A 20,724-nucleotide genomic window follows, 5' to 3' on the forward strand; every position below is an offset into this window, starting at 1 on the left:
TAATTTTCAACTTGTCCCTGGACTGTCTTCTTCATTGGCTCTGCATTTCCTCAGAGGGGCCTGACTGGTTGATGATTATTCTACATGTGCTTTCCAGGCTTTTTTTCCCCCCTCATCTGGCTCAAAGAACAGGGTTGCAGAAAGCCCCTCTTTGGAATGCAAGGAGAAGTTTCTTATCACTTCTTCAGGCTACACACTTTGAAAATGAATAGTTGTGTATTTGAATACTGATAGCCAGGAATTGCTATCAGGAACAGCTGGAATGCTGAGGGCTGGTGACTGCTCAAACTGAGGAATTCCCAGAAATCCAGGAGATATGCAAAGCTTGCTGAGGAGAACAGGGAGAGGAGCATTTTAGCTCTGGGCAGCATCACTGCAGCCTCGAGGTAAGGAATTTAAGAACAAACTTAATAACGGATTTTGTTAAGAACAAAAACCATCCCCTAATTTTGTACAGACTAGAAATAGGAACAGGCATAAGGAACCCTGGTTATTCCTCTGCTCACACAACACTTGGAACCAGGTGAATTGTTTGTGTTTCTTCAGTGGGGAGAACAGATGGAGATGTTTCCCTGCCCCACATTTCTTAGAGATGAAAGCAACAAGAATGTTACTGTCTTCCTATTTCCACCTGCAATTCCAATAACTTTTCTGACTTATGTGAAAGATGTGTATGAAAATCTCACCCTTGCATTTTCTTTGGGATGTTTGCTCTCCCTCCCATGGCCAAAATCCATGTCAAAGGCACAGATACTTCCTCTGGAGACTTCCCAACGTTACAGATTATTACAGGCCAAATGGGAATAAAAATGGGGAGCCACTGAAAACAGAGTTATCCTTTTCAATGGCAGAGAAGCAGGGATCCAAGGATGACCCAGCACAGCAGAACCTGAGCCAAAGGGTCCCCTGGCAGTGACAGACCAGGTCCAAAGTCCAACCAAGGAGCCCAGACAGGAGCAAAAGGTAACAGGGCTAAAGGGCAGCAGCAACAAGGGTGCAAAGTCCTTCCTGAGGACAGGGAGAAAGACAAACCTGAAGTGACCCAACAGCAGAGCTGAGAGGCTGAGGCTTGAGCTCAGGCTTAAGTGGGCTCCTGGCCCCTTGGGGTGGGTGGAGGCTGCAGGTGAGGCTTGTCAGGGCCATTAAAACTTGGTGGTGGTCTCAGGGTCATGGCAGAGCCAAAGGATTGTGAGGCCTTTAATAATTCCCTTGTCAGAATTGACAACACCCATGTGATTATTTTCTTTCATTAAATACACAGGTGGGTGTATTTTGAAAGCTACAGAATCTATCAATGACAGAGCAAGAAGAAAGGATAAATGATAATACTGTTAAAATTAACATTCTGCTATTAGAAATTTGCCATTAAACCCAACTCCTTCAGTAAATCATAAAATACCTGTGAAATATTTTTTAATAGTTTTCTGTTTGTTTGTCTGGGGGAGTTGTGTGGGTTTCTTGTTTGTTTGTTTAACAAACTGTTGTTTTGAATTAGAAACTTCTTTGCTTGGTGATATTTTCGTGAAACACCTGCCTGTCTGTAAACTCTTATCACAGAGGGAAATCTTCCCATGGAAGATTTTACTTCAGCCTAAGGGAAGCTCTTTGATGCCCACACTTTGCTGGGACACCTTGTGTGACTTAGTTCAGTAGCCTGGCAACCACCTCTGCTCCCTCTGGTTATTCATTCTCTCTCACTGGGGTCCCCAAACAGGACAGAACATTCCAGATGTGTCCATACAAGTGCTGGAGAATGGGGAGTAGTCCCTTGATGTGCTGGAAAGCTCTAATACACCCCACTATGCCATGAACCTTCCTCGCTGTGAGGGTGCGCTGCTGACACGTGTTCCACATGTTCCTCAGGATCTACTGGAGAACACCTGGAACTGCAGAATTGGAGAAAAGCTCTGTTTCCAGAACTTTTCAGTCCCCAGGTTGTAGGGAAGCACAGGATTACACCATCCCAAAGTGCAGGGCTTGAAATTTGCCTCTGTTGCGCTTCCTGCAGTTCCGGCTGACCTGGATCGCCCGGATGGCTCCGAAGGGCAACTCTGACACGTGGGGCTGTGTGGAAAGGTGCTGAGGGGACATTCTGTCAATCTGGCACTTTATTTTACCCTCCACACCTGAAAAAATAGGGTTACATTGCAAATAATTTTGAACACGTGTCTAAATAGATGCAGGTCCAGAACTAGGAGATGGTCAAATTCTGCTTAGAGTAATAGAAGGATAAAATCCTCTAAAATCAGTAGGTGTAATGAGCTCCCTTTCAGACTTTATTAATCCTAGTGGATCAAAAGAGAGTCATGATGATGATGGTACCTGACCAAGTAAACATGCTCTGGGGCAGACCTGAACAAAGCTGGGCAAACATCAGCTATGTAAGGGAGGGAAAAGGGCACAGAACCAGCTGGAAGTGGGATTCGGGGAAGATCACAGTCAGGCAAAGTGTAAATACAGGCCTGGGGCCAGTGGCAGATTTCTCAGAAGGGAAATAGCCTCCCATCATTATTTTTCCATGAGGTATTCAGGGAGATGGGAGAGTATGTAAATAAATAAGAGAACACTGAGATGACGCCTGACCCTTCTTGCCTTGTTTCTCAGACTGACAGAAATGACCCTGCAAGACCATGAACTTTGACCAGCCAGATGACAAAATGTGTAACAACATTTTTCTCTCTGCTGAGGGAATTCAAGGCCTTTTCCTTCATCCTCATCCATGAAAATTAGGAATATCCTCATCAAATAAAATGGAGTTTACTCAGCATAAACCAGAAGTGAGATCAGAGCTGGAACAGAGAATGTTACAGAGATAGGTGAAGTAGGTTCAGGAGCAAAACCCACTTGATCCTGACATTTTTCTGTTATAAATCAAAGACCAATTCTGAAAGGACTGCAAATGGATGTGGTGTCCGAAAAATAAGCGATGAGGTACCTCTTTTTGGAGGTGGAAAACACACAAGATTTCAACAGCAGAGAAGTTTTCTGCTGATAAAAGGAGAAATCACAGAATCACAGAGTCACTGAAGTTGGAGAGTCCAACCTCTGCTCAATCTCCCCTCTGTCACCCAGCCCAGAGCACTGAGTGTCACATCCAGGCCTTCCTTAGACACCTCCAGGGATGGGGACTCCACCACCTCCCTGGGCAGCCCCTTCCAAGGCCTGACCACCCTTTCCAGGAAGAAATTCCTCCTGATGTCCAACCTGAACCTCCCCTGGCACAGCTGGAGGCCGTTTCCTCTGGTCCTGTCCCTTGTTCCCTGGGAGCAGAGCCTCACCCCCACCTGGCTCCATCCTCCTGTCAGGGAGTTGTGGAGAGGGAGAAGGTCCCCCTGAGCCTCCTTTTCTCCAGGCTGAGCCCCCCCAGCTCCCCCAGTCGCTCCTCATATGCTGCTACAGCAAATTTACAAATAATATTAATATTGTCTTGTTTAGAAATGTATTTTATGTAACTTTTCACTAAGAATCACTGTCCCAGTATAGGACCTGCTGTGTTCACCAGGCTGGGTTTGTGTCCCTCTCCAGTTACAAAAGATGTTGTGCAGAATATGAATAAACTCAAATAAAAGCTGAATAAACAGAGGAACTTCAAGTACTCTTTTTGCTTTTAATAGCACAGGGTGTGGTTGAGGATTTTATCCATAGGAACCAAAATTATTCCTAGAGAGTTCTTACAGCAAATCCTCTGGAGTTATTTCTGTGCCCTGCTCACATCTTGTGTGTTCTTCATCCCTTTGTTCCTGTATCCTCTTGCTCAGCAGTGAGGATAATTAGAAATGCCTGTCACTTGTTTAAACAAATGCTTTGTTTGGCAACCTTTGTTTTCCTGCTGCTGCTGCAGCTGCAAAATCGTGTGCACAGTGTGTTAATTTTTTACCTTTGATGCTATGAAAGGTTTTTTTTCCCTAACAACAAAAAAAGGAAACCAATGAATGAGATACCAATCTCTCCTGATCCACACAAAACATGTGAAAGCAGCAACTTCCTCAGAAAACAATAGTAAATGAATGCTGATACAAGGGTAAAATAAGCTGGATATTTCCTGGAACCAAATGATTCTTCATAACATGGCAGAGAAATGGTAGCACAGAAATAAAATGCAAAAGAGAGACTAGGAAAAAAAAAAAAAGAGGATGGAAAGGGTGAGGAAATAAAACAAAAAAACCCCTTGTTTTATTTGGGAACACAAACTAACAGGGCAACAAAATGTATTTTCTTCTTTAAAATTAAAAAACTAAATTGATATATTACACTCTGAAGTTTTTGCTCATTTTTATATGGGGGAAGGAAAATAAGAATGGATTTGATGTAGGCACTTGAGCAAGTTACCATGATTTAAATCAGAATATAACTTCCAGTGTGTCCTAGTTAGGACAGCTCGGACCAGTTCATCACTGGATGGGTATAACCCAAAACTGTGTATTCTATAGCCTTCCATGCCATTTCCCAGAAACTGTTTTCAATAGACTATTTACACCCTCTGCCCAGAGCAGCCTGACTCCTCAGGCTGCAAACTAGGTGTTGAGAGGCCTGTGAGATATAGAAGGGTGACTCCTGTTCCTCACACCCTTTGTGAAACTCCCCACCCTGAGGAAAGTACTGGGCATTCCTGCCTGAACTGGAGAATAGATAATCTTGGAGTCTTGGAACTTTTTTAACCACTCGTGGGATTCAGAGGAAAACTGCAGACCACCACTCTTTACTGGACTGTAACCACCACTTCTGACCAGACTGCAACAGCACTCTCACCAACAGGTTTTCCCCTCTCCTTTTCCTTTGGACTCAGGGGGCCCAACAAACACCACTCTGTTCATGCCCCAGGGTGCTGGGTTATACATTTGGGTTTTGTGGGTTAAAACCAATTGTTTGTCTGTATAATCGTACTTATTGTGTTATTTTATTAAATTGTTATTCTGATTTATAATCTCTCTTTTAGGTTGAGTTCATTTTCCCCTGCTGGTTTACTTTTAAACCAGCACACAGTGTATCAACTTCTTGCCAGTGTTTGCTCATGGACAGACTCTTATCCCGTGGTGAAATGAAGCCCTCATTCACTGAAGGGGGATTATACTGAATTTCATTCAATTATTGCAGAAAGAGTCAGGTGAGCTCATTTTTTGAAAGCTCCTAAAGCTCAGGAGATTGTGAAGCACAGAAAACAATTCTCCTGAGCTCAGTCATTCATGTGTTCATGTGAATTAAAGACTGAAAGCCAAATTTGGGCCTTCTGATTAAGCACAGTGTAGGTCTCCACTGGAGGCTGGGAGCAGAAAGATCCTCTTTCTCCTGCTGTTTCCCAAGATTTGCAGTCAGACTTTCTGAAGTGTTTATCAGGTCTGGCTGTGTCCATCTCCATGGCACAAGGGATAAGCTGTGATAATGGAGTCTTATCATGATTTATTGGTGTAATTCAAAATTTTAAAAGGAAACATCCCCTGCTTTGAGAAAATGATAGGAAAAAGAATCCAAAATCATTGCTGTGGTAAAGAGGTAAAAACAAGCAGTAAGTTAATTGTAGATTCCATCTTGCTGGATCAGAGTGGACTTCCTTCCTGGCACAAGGTCCCGCAGCCTTTCTTAGTGATAAACTGTTATATTATTGGTTTATTGTGCTGTTATCTCTGATCAAAGTTGCGGAGATCAGTTGGATCCCGCCAGTATTTCCAGTTAATTTGACCCCCTTAGATAAATACTATAATTGGTTTATGACAAGCATAGTTTTTCTGTTTGTGTTGTGTTGAGAAATGATTCCCGGGCTCTGCGGAGGAGCAGGATCTCACACCTTCAGCAGAACAGGAGTTAATAACCTCTGGGAGGGGATACAAAATCAGGACAGCTTTTATATCAGGCTGGTTTAGGATGACAAAGGTTTTTACCAGCAGCTTCCCACAGCAGGTAGAACATCGATATTTCTATCTCTGTTTTCCAAGCTGAGACCTGGCAATTGCTTGAGTCCAGCAGACACTCTATAGCAAAACTATCACAGGGCAAATTCCTGCAGCAAAGTGTGAAATAATCCTGTGTGAAAAGTCAGTTTATAAGTAGTTTAACCTTTGAACTGCCTAATCTACTTGTGAAGGGAGAGAACACAGTAAGTAAATCAACAGACTCGGCCAAGCAGTTACAAATCTGGATACAGGAGCAAGGCTTTTTCTGACACACCAGTTGTTAATTCCCAAGCTCATGAAAACTCTTTAATACTGAAAACTTTGACTTGAGAAGGGACTAAAGCACTTTTGAACAAAGCTATAGCACCTGAGAACAGCATTTCAACCCAGGAACAGCCCCATTAGGTCTGGAGTTGTATCTGTAGGATAACCAGTTACAGTTGAACTAGAGTGGATTAAGCATCTTATTTAAGGAATATTTTTATACAAAAGTCTGAAGGTCACCACTGAAGCTGAAAAATGAAGTATGGTGATGGTCTTTATTGGGCAACACTGTGATATATAAAGATATAAAACAGTCTAATCTCTGTCTTCTTTCAGAGCCACTTGCTTACTTCCTCCATGCTTCTTTTTTGTGCTTTTGCATACTTTTATCCTTCCCAGGAGGTGAACAGACCGTTTCCCACCTTCTCCCTGCCCTTCTGTTCTCACAGCACACGCAGGAACAGAGCAGCAGCAGGATCAGGCTGCTGAGTTCATTTAGCAAATTCCCACTCACTGCCTCTCTTCAGCTGTGCTCTTAGCATGGGGACATTATCCTTCTTAGCATGACAGCTCTCACCCAGCTCATCCCACTTCAGGTGTTCAGGAGCTCTGGGAGGAATTTGATGGAAGGAGCAGAGAAAGGAGTAAGGGATGGGAATGTGTGTGAGTGGATTTTGAGGTGCAGATACACTTTGATCGGCTGGGTGACGACTTGCTGGCCAAGGACTGTGGCAGGTCTGGAAGCAGTAAAAAAGACATGGAATAATGGGGTTTGCAGTGGTCCTGAGACCGCTGCTGGAGGAGGAACAGCAGGCCGTGATCACAGGCTGGAGGATGAGTGCACACAACACTGGGCTGCGTTGTCCAAAACGTCCTGGGGAGCACAGGCGGGTCCCTCTGAGCCAGAGGGTTGCGTGGAACCCTCAGGGCTCTGTGTGCGCTCAGGGTGGGCACAGGGTGAGGGGGCAGTTGTGTGGGTGAGGGTGTGGGGTGGTGAGGTGTGGACTTCAGGAAGGACATGGATGGGCTGGAGTGTGTCCAGGAAAGTGAACAGAGCTAGGGAAGGGTCTGGAGCACCAGGAGAAGCTGAGGGAGCTGGGGGGGCTCAGCCTGGAGAAAAGGAGGCTCAGGGGGGTCCTTCTGGCTCTGCAAGACCCTGACAGAGGGGGGAGCCAGGTGGGGGTCGGGCTCTGCTCCCAGGGAACAAGGGACAGGACAAGAGGAAATGGCCTCCAACTGTGCCAGGGGAAGTTCAGGTTGGACATCAGGAGGAATTTCTTCCTTGAAAGGGCTGTCAGGCATTGGGAGGGGCTGCCCAGGGAGGTTTGGAGGAGGAGTCCCCATCCCTGGAGGTGTTCAAGGAAGGCCTGGACATGGCACTCAGTGCTCTGGGCTGGGTGACAAGGCAGGGATCGGTCACAGGTTGGACTCGCTGATCCCGGAGCCTTTTTCCCACCCTCAGTGACTCCTTGATTCCGTGATTCCGTGATTCCGTGACTACACTTCCCGGCACGCCCCGCGTCCCCCGCGCGTACTACAGGTCCCGGCGTGCTCCTGCGGGGGCGCGCGCGGTGCCCTCTGGGAGCTGTAGTCCGGTTCTGCCCCTCGCGGCGCCTCGGCGGCGCAGGGCGGGGTGGGGGGGGGGTGATGCGCCCGGCGCGCGGGCGCGGCGCGTGCGCGGCGCGGGCAGCGCGGCGGATCTCTCGCGAGGAAGGACGCCATTATCGCAGCCGCCGCACAAAACACCACGAGAACTCGGCACCCGCCTCACACGGTAACGCGGCGCCCCCGCGGGCGGGCGGCTCCGCGCCCCGGGCCGCCCCACGGCCCCGCACGGCCCCGCACGGCCGCACCCGCCGCACACCCGGGCACACGCACCGCGCACCCGCCGCGCCCCCCGGGCCGCGAGCCCGGCGGGGAGGGAGCGGCCGAGGCGGGGGGGCCGCGCGCACCCCCCACCCCCCGTGGCTTCCCTGTCAACCCGTGGTTTGATATTGGGGAGGAATCCTTCGCAAGGCCCTGGCACAGGTTGCCCAGAGGAGCTGTGGCTGTCCCGTGCCTGGAAGTGTCCAAGGCCAGGTTGGACCGGGATTGGAGCAGCCTGGTCTAGTGGAAGGTGTCCCTGCCTGTGGCAGGGGATTAGAATTAAATGATCTTTAAGGTCCCTTCCCCGGGGCTGGAGGTCACCCCCTGCAGGGTCAGTGCTGGGGTCGGTGTCCCCCCAGGGGTGTTTGGGGCAAGGGCAGGTCGGAGCCGGCGCTGCAGGTTCGGGTTGGGAGGGATGGGATGGGATGGGAGCGCTCCCTCCATCCCTTCTCCTGGGGCAGGACGCGCTCGGTGCTGCCGCTGCTCCGGAGTGGTCACGGACAGGGAATATCCCTGGGATCTTCATCCCTCAGCGGGAGGAAAACCGCGTCCTGCCGTGCTTTAGTGTGTGGTCATGTAGTGCGAGAGGGGGTTTTTTGCATCCATATCGGGGTTGGTGTCTTCTACCCTCTTCATACCAGTGAGCTGTTCGACTAAAGAGAGTAGGATTAGATGGGATATTGGGAAGAAATCCTTCCCTGTGAGGAGGGTGAGGCCCTGGCACAGGTTGCCCAGAGAAGCTGTGGCTGCCCCATCGCTGGAAGTGTCCAAGGCCAGGTTGGACAGGGCTTGGAGCAACCTGGGATAGTGGAATGTACAGGGGATGGACCTGGATGGTCTTCTAGGTGCCTTCCAACCCAAACCATTCCAGCATTCTCGGAACATACTCAGTCTTCCCTTTGCCCTTATTTGCAATTCAAGTGTTGCCTTTTTTGTTTTTTGTTTTATTTTTAAATTCTTGCACAGTGGGAAGCTGTGTACTTCACCAAATATAGCCATTTTATCCTGCTATGGCACGGATAGTTTATGGATCAGTTTATTTTTGGAGCTCTCCAGGGAAGATTTTTTGAAGTAAACAAGTGTTATTAGCAACTGAGCAATTGCTACAGTGGAAGTGGCTTTAAATCATTATTAAATTAAATTGGGAATGTTTTTTTTGCTATTTTTTTTGCCTTCTCTATGAGGTGTAGTACCCTGTCCATGGCAGGATTTCAAGAAGCAGAAATTTTGAATGTTTAAATTAAGAATTTAAAATATCAAGCAAAAAAGTGCCTTTGTCTGAATTTCATAGTGTAGTCACTGAATTTCAAGTGATTCTTGAAACTGTGGGATTTTCTCTGTTAGAAAGTATTTATATGTATATAAATGTATTTATATAAAACAGATGTTCTTAGAAATGGACTAGAATATGAGGGATTTGATTACTGTGAGCACCTTGGCAGTAGTTCAGTTTTCACTACCAGCTGTTAGGAAGAAAGATTATATATTTATTGAGAGAATAAAATGATTGAGGTTGGATTTGGGAAACATTTTGTCTCCTTCAGAGGATGAAAACACTTTGGTTTTTTTGTTGTTGTTTTTTGATTTTTCATCTGTTTTACAGTAACTGTGGCCTTATCGTTTTCATTACCCAGCCATGTGTAAGTTTTGTGGTTCCAGGACAGGTGTTAATTATGTTTTTTTTTTAAAGAGCTAATTGATTAATAACACCCAGAATAATTGAGTAATACCATTAAGTGTGGTACTAAGTCTCAATGTCCACAGCTGCAGGGGCTCCACCAGCACTTGTTCCACTAAATGTGTTTGGAAAAGGCTCATTTCCTGCCTGTGCTGGTTGTAACAGGGACAGCATCCTTGTTCTGGAGTTCTGGGGTGATGAGGAGAGGAAAGATGAGCTTTCACTCCCAGCTCCTGTCACCAGAAACTCTAATTACAGATTTGCTTTGACTTTGCGAGGAGTTGGGCTGTCCCTGGGATTCAGATCCACGGGAATTCTGGGAAGAGACTCCCATTTGCAAGGACTTGAGGTGTCTCTTTCTTAAGCTTTTCCCTAAATTGGTAGAACACCATTTGTGCAGGAACGACACATGTTTTTATTTTGTCAGAACTTGAAGGCTTTTTCTCTTATTTCATTGGAGAAATCCTTGAATTGGAGTTGCTGGGGTTGAGAAAAGATTAGAATTAGAACCACAAAAGGTCCTTGTAGATGAAACTTTGCCAATAAAATTTTGGTCACAGACTTATTTCCTTTAGTTTGAAACTTGATACTTAGTTATTAACAGTAATTGAAGTAACTTTATTTTCTGTTGTTGTTTTTTTTTTGTGTATTCATTTAAAGACTAATCTTTTTTTCCCCCCCAAGTAAAAATAAAAAGAATCAACTGTCTTAAAAGTCACATCAAACACTGTTTCCTTGCAGTTTTAGGTTTTTAAAGCTGCTGTTCAGTGCTGAGTTTTCCCTACCAGTTGTTGGACTGCAAAATACACAGAAGGTTTAACTTCGTCACATCCTTTGCCTTTAGGACTTGAATAAAATAATTTGTAATGTTGTCTGTTGAACAAAATCATTTTATCTTGTTTCCTGTTTGTAACTCCTGACTTAGAGCACTTAAGGGAAAAAATACGTGAAGTTCAAGTTCTCCTCTGAAAATCGGAGCCTGTGTTATGGTGGAAAGGAATGGAGGGAATTCCTGGCAACTGGGAAGTTACTCGCCCTTTATGTCCCTGCTTCTCAGGCACAAATGTGTTACATGTGCCAACCTACCTCCCATATCCTGGGAATTTATAATGTTGTAAGTTTAAAGCTGAGTTTAGTTTGTTTTTTTTTTTTAACTAGGGGGAGGGGGAATGACAAACCGGGATCAAAAAAAAATGAAAAATTGTGAGGCAAGGTGGGGATCAGGCTCTGCTCCCAGGGACAGGACAAGAGGAAATGGCCTCCAGCTCTGCCAGAGGAGGTTCACATTGGACAAAAGGAGGAATTTCTTCCTTGAAAGGGCTGTCAGGCATTGGGAGGGGCTGCCCAGGGAGGTTTGGAGTCCCCGTCCCTGGAGGTGTCCAAGGAAGGCCTGGATGTGGCTCTCGGTGCTCTGGGCTGGGGGACAAGGTGGGGATCGGGCACAGGTTGGACTCGATGGGCTGGGAGGGCTTTTCCAACCTCAGTGATTATGAAACTATTTCAGAACATGAAGAATTCACTCTGTGTTTTCCTACTGAAGTGATCACCAGTTTATAAGTATTTTTGGAAGAATGTTAAAATCCTGGTATCCCTGTTTTAAAGCAGTGGTCAGGTCTGTTTGGGCAGCTGGAAAGGCTTCTTTCTCTAGGTGGCTACCAGGACAAAAATCTGTTAGAAGACTGGAGTAAGCAGGTTACTTGTGTGTTTGATATTGGCCATCCTGCTTTTTGTAGTAGCAGGATGGCAGGATGTGCCAATGCTGGGGTCTGTCCTTGATGCCCCTGGAATTGCTGGATCAGGAAGTTTTCCCAGTGTATAGAGGATGAGCAGTGCATTTATTAGGAAAGATATAAAATTATAAAAAAAAAAATATTTCCTTTTTTTACTAAAGTTTCTGTTTTAAGTAAGCTGACAGAGGGAATTAATTGCAGGTTTAGACTGAATATTGGGAAGAAATCCTTCCCTGTGAGGGTGGGGAGGCCCTGGCACAGGTTGCCCAGAGCAGCTGTGGCTGCCCCATCCCTGGAAGTGTCCAAGGCCAGGTTGGACGGGGTTTGGAGCAACCTGGGATAGTGGAAGGTGTTTCTGCTCATGGAATAGATGAACTTTAAGGTCCCTTCCATCTAATTCCATGATTTTAAGGGATGCTTTGAGTCTGACATTGTGGACCTGCCTTCACTATTGGGATACACTCTGTCAGCATTCCTGTCATGCTCATCATCTTCCCAAAAATAGGTCTTTCCCCAACAGCTGTGGGATGGTTTGGAGTTTACTGAGGTGGAAAAGAAAAATGCTTTTATATAAACAACATGAAACTAATTCTGGAAGTTTGTTCTTTGAATTTCATGGAATCATGGAATACCCTGAGTTGGAAGGGACCCACAGGGATGGATCATCAGTCCAACTCTTGGCCCTGCCCAGGACGCCCTAACAATCCCCCCCTGTCCTGAGAGCGTTGTCCAAACGTTCCTTGAGCTCTGGCAGCCTTGGTGCTGAGACCACTGCCCTGGGGAGCCTGTTCAGTGCCCCAACACCCTCTGGGGGAAGAACCTTTCCCTGTTATCCAGCCTCACCCTCCCTTTAAGCAGTTGCAGGTTTTTTGGAGCTGTTATCAATAACATTCTCCATCTAGTGGATGAAACCAAGAAAACAACAGGACAGACTTTGCTGTCTGGGCAGGTCTTGTCTCCTATTTGCTGGTTTTCAGCAAACTGCACAAACTGTACCCGCAGTGAACGACCTGTGTCTGGAATAATTCCAGCAGGATGGTGAGAGCTGAGCTCTGCCTTAAGGCCCCCAGTCTGGAAACACTTAGATCCAGTCCCTGGGCTTGACTCGTGGAGTTCAATGGAGTTAAATGGCTGTAAAATTAAATTCAGCCCTTTCTGTGTGTCCAGGCACCTGAAAGTGCTGCTGCAACAGGTGTGAACAAATCCTTCCCAGCTCCCTTGGGAATAATTCCATCCAAGCTGTGGCAGTGCAGGTGTTGGCACGTGACAGCAGCAGGAGTGTTTGTGCAAGATCCACAGGGAATTTGGGCTGGAATTGCTGGTGTGTGACCACCCACTGACATTCCTTGTTACAGAGCGTGTCCAGCACCTGGGAGGACACTGGGAAGCAGGGAAGTGTATTCCTGGAGTGCTTGTTGTATGTTGTGTTGGGATTGTGGCCAATGGCAGTGTGGTAGAAGAGCTGGGAAAAGGCATCCAAGCAAAACAGCAGCTTGTACCAGGTGGAATGAAAAAAACACCACCCTAAAAAGCTGAATATTTCTAAGAGCAAACCAATAAAACAATACTAATGATGTGAGCTGTCCTGGTAATACTTGAGAATTTCTGCCTCCCTCTGAGATTTTGTACACTAAAAAGTTTCCAGCTCCTTTGTTCCTGGAGCAGCTATTCCATTTTTTTGGGTTGCTCTCTGAATTTAAGGACTTGCAGTGGAGTCCATGAGCACAGTATCTCTGGGAGTGAGATTTATTTTATATATCCATCTCCAGGATGTTGTGGCTGTTGTCTGGGCTTTCCCAGATAAGGAATGTTTCTGTCATTTTTGGGGACAACAGATATTTTTTTCTGATGTTTGGCTGAACCAAAGCTGCCTTTATATTGTTGCACTCGTTTTTAAACTGTTAAACTGAAATGCTTGTGCAGTTTTACTAAGAACTTTGAAACACTGTTTTTACTTGCCCTTTAAGGTGGATTGAGCATAAGGATGAAAGCTAAACAGATGCTAAGGAAGATAATTCTCCTTTGTAGTTTTTGGTAGTAATAAAGAAGTGTAAATCTGATCTCTTATCCCCTAAAAACTGATTTTCAACCTCCCAGAAAAAGGAGCTTCTCTTCAGAGAGCTGGGGCACAAGGGAGGCTGGCAGCTCTTGTATTTACAATGCACTGAACCCTGTATACTCTTAAATTGTTGCTTTTTATCCTGTTATTCTTCCTTTGTTACAGTAACATTTGCACTGGTGAGGCTTTTTTGAGAATCAGGAATTAGTGTAGGAAGGCTCCATTCCAGCTGCCAACCCGAGTGACTTTATCCTGGGGGAAGAGCCAGGCTTTGGGTTATTTAATTGTTGCAAGTCAGAGGGCAAGAGTAACAGAGCCTTGTTGGGTTCTGAGCCGTGTAACACCCAGGAATGACTTCAGATTATCCCAGTTCTGTCCCTGGGACTGCTCATGGAGGCGGTTCCTCTGAAGACACCACAGGGTGGTCAGAGCAGACCCATGTCCAGGTTAGGGGGTTATTCTTCAGGAAGACCTTCACCTGAATGATTTTGTCCTGTCCTTGGGGTGCTTTTTGCTGGGATTCCATAGTTTGCTTCCCGAGTGGATTTAACTGAGCTGGGGGTTATTCCTTGCACAGACTTAAAGCTCAGAGGCCCCTTGGGCTGGTTCCCTGCAGGGATGAGACCTCAGGGAAGCTGGGCTGACTTAAATAAAGTTAATGAGTGTTTTGTCCTCTGGATCTCCCCTGTCAGGGGGTGGATGATCTTTCCACTGGAATCCCTTTATGGCATAAGGTCATTTTACTTCCTCACTTCTCACAGAGCACTAATCCACAGCCATGTGTTGAATATATTCCCATCACTGAGCTTGGCTTCCCAGTCACCTGCTTTGGAAAACTTTTGTAAGTGCCAGTAGATCAGAGTTCTTGGAGGATGAGGAACTTTGTCCCATCCACGGTATATATTGGGCTCAGATAAATGGGCTGCTGGGCTAAATTCATTGGGTGAATTCATTCAAGAGGAATAGTTTTCCACTGCCAGAGGGCAGGGTTAGGAGGGATATTGGGAAGAAATGCTTCCCTGTGAGGGTGGGGAGGCCCTGGCACAGAGAAGCTGTGGCTGCCCCATCCCTGGAAGTGTCCAAGGCCAGGTTGGACGGGGCTTGGAGCAACCTGGGCTAGTGGAAGGTGTCCCTGCCCATGGCAGGGGATTAGAACTCAATGATCTTTAAGGTCCCTTCCAACCCAAACCATTCCAGATTCCAAATGTGTTTGTATAATGAGGAATATATTTGTGACAAAAATGACATATTTGAAAGTTGACTTTAACTGATTTAAAGGAAGAGTGGAATGAAGAAGGGGAAAAACATTTGGGGCTGTGGGGTTGGGCAAAGGCAAATGACATCCTTCCCCTTTTCTCACACAATCAGCACTAGATATTGGCATTGTTGGAGTACGGCAGAAGTTTGTTTATTTATCAATAGCACTGAGAAGTGTTATCCAGGAAAATGATCAGCTGCTCCATAAGAGAAGTCCAATAAACACTCCAAGTAGACCAAAGCTTTGGAAAAAATGTATTTTTTTTAAAAGATAATATTTACCCTCCCTAATTAGTATGAGAGACAAGATTTGTGTTTTGTGCATGTTTTTCTGTGTTAACAAGGCATTGGATGATTTTGATTATCCACTTTGGAATGCTGCCCCAGGACTTTGTAAAGCCATCAGATATTGCAGTAAATAGGTTTGTTTACAAGGCACTGCTCAGAAGAATTATTCTGAATTACTGTTTTAAAATAGATTAATTAAATTAAATTAAACTCGTGTGTGGAAAAGCTAATCTGGAATTCAGGTGAATTTAATTTAGTTGCTTACTAATATTAATTTGCTTAATTAAACAAAGGCTGATTTAATTCTGTGTTAAGTGTATCAATTCTGAGTAAGAGTATTGGCAGATATTTAGTGCAATTTATCTAATCTGCTTTAGATTTATACCTTTAGTTGTCTGCGATGAGTTCTTCTGAGTGTTCCAGTACTGGAGCCACCTCCAAGCAAGTGATTGTAGGGAGGGATTTAAGCTTTTTGCTCTGCTTTTTGAGGCAACATGAGATAATTTTAACTTTGTGCTTATTTATCCCACAGGAACAGTGATCTGGTGGGTTTGTTAGGGGAGGGGATCTAAGTAGGATCTGGGGTGGGGAAAGGGGGACAGTGAAAGAGCTGCTCTGGGAATGGGCTGAGTGATGCCAGAGGTCTGAGGGGTTGCTGAGATTTCACAGAATCCCAGAATCACTGAGGGTGGAAAAGGGCTCCAGGATCATCGAGTCCAACCTGTGACCGATCGCCCCCCTTGTCCCCCAGCCCAGAGCACTGAGTGCCATGTCCAGTGGTTTCTTGGACACATCCGGGGATGGGGACTCCACCACCTCCCTGGGCAGCCCCTTCCAGTGCCTGACAGCCCTTTCCAGGAAGAAATTCCTCCTGATGTCCAACCTGAACCTCCCCTGGCACAGCTGGAGGCCATTTCCTCTTGTCCTGTCCCTTGTTCCCTGGGAGCAGAGCCCGACCCCCACCTGGCTCCCCCCTCCTGTCAGGGAGTTGCAGAGAGCGAGAAGAACCCCCCTGAGCCTCCTTTTCTCCAGGCTGAGCCCTCCCAGCTCCCTGAGCTTCTCCTGGTGCTCCAGACCCTTCCCCAGCTCCATTCCCTTCCCTGGACGTGCTCCAGCCCCTCAGTGTCTCTCTTGAAGGGGCCCAGAACTGGACACAGCACGTGAGGTGCCTCAGCAGTGCCCAGCACAGAGGGAAGTCACTGCCCTGCTCCTGTGGCCACACCATGGCTGGTACAATCCGGGTGCCATTGGCCTTCTAGACCACCTGGGCTCATGCTCACTCCGTCACCAGCACCCCCAGGGCCTTTCCCAGCGTTCCAGCCACTCTGCCCCAAGCCTGGAGCGTTTCCTTGTTGCGACCCAAGGACAGGACCCAGCATATCCCCTTGCTGACCTCCTGCCGTTGGCCTCAGCCCGTGGATCCAGCCTGTCCAATTGGAAGGCACCCACGGCTGGAGTGGGAATGGAGGTGGAAGGAGGTCCCTCCAGTAGACACCATAACCTGGTTCTGGTGTTTTCACCCCAGAACCCCCGGGAGAAGCGCTGAGTTCAGTGGAGATCCACCCGGAGTGCTCGGCTGGGTCAGTGTGAGCTTGGCTGGCCAAGGCCTCCGTAGCCAGAGTATTAATGGGATATTTTCTATTGCCTGGGAGAACCTGCCTCTCACACCCTCCCCCAGATAAGATAATTGACTGTAAAATATCTCTCTGTTGATCCAACTTCCACATGCTGGCTGTGGGAGGAAGAGTGGGCACGTTCCATGTCCCTGGTGTAGTTTATCCTCAGCTTCCCGGCTTTCTGCTAATATTTCTGTTTTATAACTTAATATTTGTTCCAGGTAATAGTTCAGCACTGGCAGCTCAGTGCCAATGTACATATACTTAATTTAGAATTAATAGGCAGTAGAGCTTCAGCCAGAAGAAAAAAAAAATAGGGGAAAAAAAAAGAGAATATAGAGCAAATTTCAAGAAGAGAGGTGTTTTACGTGGAGCAATGCTGGTAGATACTTCACTGACTAAATATATGGAAACTATATTGGGCAAGTTATTCTGAATTTGTTAACTGAAGCTTTTTGCAGCTGATAAACTGATCTAACTCTCATCCTGTTAAATTTTATCTGGCTTTTACCCTTGGTTCTGAAAGCAAGGTCAGCCCACTGCTAAAATTTACTACTATATATTCAAATTGTGAATTTGGAAGAGGGGCATTTTATTCACAGTGTGATAACTGCTGTGGTTGCAGTTTCCTTGGACACTGCTTTTCTAATCCACACATCAGTGTTGATACCAAATTTATTTGTTTTTCCCTTATGTTTTGATCCAGGGAATTTTGTTCTGCCTGTCGAGAAGGCAGGATTGTGTCCATCAGGAGGTGGCTGATGGCTATGAGATGTCTCTGATTTAGTGAAATTGTACTAAATTTGTTTAAATGGCAGTAAATTTTGATGTTATGGAGACTCATTGCTGTGTTGTAGCTGTTCCAGTTGTAGTTGGTGGTTGTGCCCTTGTTTCAGGGCTCTGGGCCAGAATATTTTGGTGTTTCTGGTGTGAGGTTGAACACTTTCAGACTGTGACCCGTGAGAGGGGGAGAACAGGTGCTGGAAGTGTGAAATTATTTTATGTTTGTGTTGAAAAAAGGTTTAATTCAGTGATATTTTATAATTAATTTTGAAGGCACATGGTCTGATTCTTGGGGTATCCTGTGCAGGGCCAGGAGTTGAGCTTTAATCCTTCTGGGTCCCTTCAAACTCAGAATATTCCACGATAAATATGTGCAGCACATGAAATATTAAAACCATTGCAACACCTTCAGAATGCTTTAAAAAATACTGGTATATTTGTAGCTCTGACTGATTTAAATGCAGCACATCAGTGAAATCTTGAATCCTGTAAATAACAAAGCGTTTAACAGTTGGGTTTTGCTCTAGTTTGTCCTTTTTTAGTGAATCTCTTCCCTCAGGTTGAGGAGTTCTCGCTCTTCCAGGCACTGTGTGACATGAGGAGCCAGCTGCTTTGTTCTGTCCAGCCTGGCTGGGCACCAGGATTTCTCAGAAATGGCAAATGGAATTTGCCAAAATGGCATCCATGTGCACAACTGGATTGCCAGGGATTTTTGGGAGTCCTGCCACAGTCTGTGCTGGCCCAAGAGTTTTCACCATGAGCAGAATTTCAAATGACTCAGTATTGGCAGTGCTGGTGTCTTGAGTGAACACTTTGGAGCCCTCTGAGATGGGCTTGCTCAAGATTCTTCTCCTAAAAATTTATCCTCCACCTGTCTGGCTTAATGGATTTCTTGTGCTCAAGTGGAAGAAGGGAAGAGGAAAATCTGTGTCAGCGTTAAGGGATGAATTATCATTTCCATTGGTAAACCTCAAATTATATCCAGTGTTTTTTACTTAAGGTTAAAAAGGGAAAAAATCCACTGATCCCTTGGTATTCCTTGTCCATCCCTTCATAAACTGTGGGAAGGCACAGATACGAGTGATTCCAGTGATTTAAATTCAATTTTACAGGCTGAAGGTTTCTCTTAAAACACTCATAAATAACCTTGACAGAGAATTCCAAGGGAGCAGGGCTGAGAAATATTTTGGCTTTAAAAGCAGGACCATATTCTGAAAATGAATTAATCAGAGGTGAGCTGCAGAAAAACCAGGCAACTTCATACTCAAGAAAAAAGGTCAAGTTTTGCTTCAAGTCTAGTTTAATTTGCTGTGAGGAACTCCTTGTTCTCACTGAATTTGGGAAGATTTTAGAGACCTGTAAAGATTCATATGTGAATGTGCAGTAATTGCAAATCTTAAGGGACTTGGGAGCTTCATGTGCTTTTGTGAAATAAGACTGAAGTCTGATCACTTCTGAGAACTAAGGAATAATTCATAAGTTAAAACTTTGCAGTCCAGGAATGGTCTTGTATGTTCTTAGACCTTCTAAAAGAAAAAAAATCAATTTAAAAGAAAACATTTCATTTTGGATATTGTACTAATGAGCTGCCAGGTCTGTGAACCTGAATGTTCTCTTAATCCATTGGGAAAGTGCAGAAAGGTGGATCAGCAAGGAAAGCTTGAGCTCAGTCCTGGAGGTGCTGCAGGTCTTGCAGTGCTTTGCTCTTTGAGGTGGCTGGGTAAAATATCCATGGATACCACTGGATAATCACTTTGTAGGTCGGTCATTTCTTTGGGAATCTCCTTTAATAGCAGAAGAATGGAAAATAAAGGCAGTGTTGTTGTATCACGTGTATCTGTGTTAACATTCTCCCTGCTGCTGTTTTCCAGGATTGCATGACGTGTCCAATTCCTGCCTTGGGGACCTGCACTGGTGTGTGAGGGATTTGCTGCTGGTTCTGAATGATGTCAGAGCAGGATTTGTCAGATGTTGTTCAAATTGCAGTTGAGGACCTGACTCCAGATGACCCAGGTACCACTTACAGCTCTGCCCTCAACGAGGTGGAAACCACTGCTGGGCTTTACTTAGAAGTACAAACCAGGCTGCAGAGTTTTTTCCCAAAAGGTGCTTCTAAAGACCACATCCCACATTTTCAGTAGCTTCACCTGTGTATGTTCAAACCCTTTAGATGAGATAATTTGATTTATTTTGCTTTCCTTTTAAAGGCTTTATTGTCTGGGGCTTCTTTTTGTGCAGGGGTAGATTAGTCCCAAAAACTGAATGAAATATGACCTCCTGCAGTCTTTTGGTTTTTTCCTTTCCCTCAAATGGGAGCTGTCACCCATCTATTAGGGATTGTTGTTTTACTTGTAAAATAGTTTCTCTCCTACGTTATTAAAATTCTTTGTACAGTAAAATTGAAAAACACTTCTGAAAGCAAATATTATGATATCCTTTACTTAGAGCTTGACCTACTAAGCAAAAATATATTGAGATCAGCTCTAGGTCTTGATCCTTTGTGATGAATGATCAACGTGGCCTTTGAAGTAGGTACAAGAACAGTAACTGCTGTTATGGAAAACAGAAACACAGACCAAAAACTGCTTTTCTGATACAAAATTAAAAAGTTCCTTCAGAAATATTCCCAAATATTTGGAGGAGAAGCCTGTCCCTGCCTTGCTGATAGCTTCAGGATTGTCTGGTGGGATGTGGACAACCTTCAACAAGTCTTTGCTCAGTTTGGTACAGGAACAAACCTGGTCAGATCCCCACTGTCAGATATTTAAGAGAAAAGCCAAGTAAATGTAAGAGAATCCCTGCAATATGTTAATTAGATACATTCTACATTATTTTTTCTTTCTTCTTTTAAGGTATTTTTGATTTCAGCCTTGTCCTCTTGTGTTGTGAACTCTGGCCATGCTCTTTTTTCTTTGCAGTTGTGTTGGAGAACCATGAGGTGGCAGATGATGATGTGGAACCTCCTCTGAAACGTCAGCGCATCGAAATCAACTGCCAGGACCCCTCCATTAAGGTGACAATGCCTTTGGTGTCATTGCTAATACCAATTAAGTTCACTTTCTTAGGAAAATATGTTAAAAGAATGTAAAATAAATTGTTTATACAGAATGCTGGAATTGTTCATGGCCTTCTTGTAAGTGCTTGTTCGTTTTTATGCATGAATTTTAAAATCTGGATGACTGTCTAAAGAATTTTATATGTAATATAAAATACCTGAATGATTCCAGTGACTCAAACATCACTGTTGGTGCATTTTGTCATGAAGCCAGTGAAGTTGACTGAAAAGATAAACTTG

At 45.2% G+C, this 20,724-nt stretch overlaps 1 protein-coding gene and 1 long non-coding RNA gene across 2 annotated transcripts in view; both read left to right on the forward strand.

Annotated features, from left to right (window-relative positions):
• Positions 1-20: 20 nt before the first annotated feature.
• On the forward strand, positions 21-3,208 carry LOC108498023. Its single transcript, XR_001875044.1, has 3 exons — positions 21-386; positions 2,009-2,076; positions 2,605-3,208. It is a non-coding gene; the product is annotated as an uncharacterized LOC108498023 (long non-coding RNA).
• Positions 3,209-7,819: 4,611 nt separating this feature from the next.
• BANP (BTG3 associated nuclear protein) overlaps positions 7,820-20,724 on the forward strand; it is a 117,787-nt gene continuing 104,882 nt past the window's right edge. The window contains exons 1-3 of the mRNA XM_017816086.1: positions 7,820-7,926; positions 19,301-19,442; positions 20,348-20,442. Coding sequence (XP_017671575.1) covers positions 19,373-19,442; positions 20,348-20,442 — 165 coding nt within the window. The 5' untranslated portion in view covers positions 7,820-7,926; positions 19,301-19,372. The remainder of the gene's footprint in view (positions 7,927-19,300; positions 19,443-20,347; positions 20,443-20,724) is intronic.

The sequence above is a fragment of the Lepidothrix coronata genome, unplaced genomic scaffold (genome assembly GCF_001604755.1).
Source record: "Lepidothrix coronata isolate B3197 unplaced genomic scaffold, Lepidothrix_coronata-1.0 Scaffold54, whole genome shotgun sequence".
NCBI classification, from domain to species: Eukaryota; Metazoa; Chordata; class Aves; order Passeriformes; family Pipridae; genus Lepidothrix; species Lepidothrix coronata.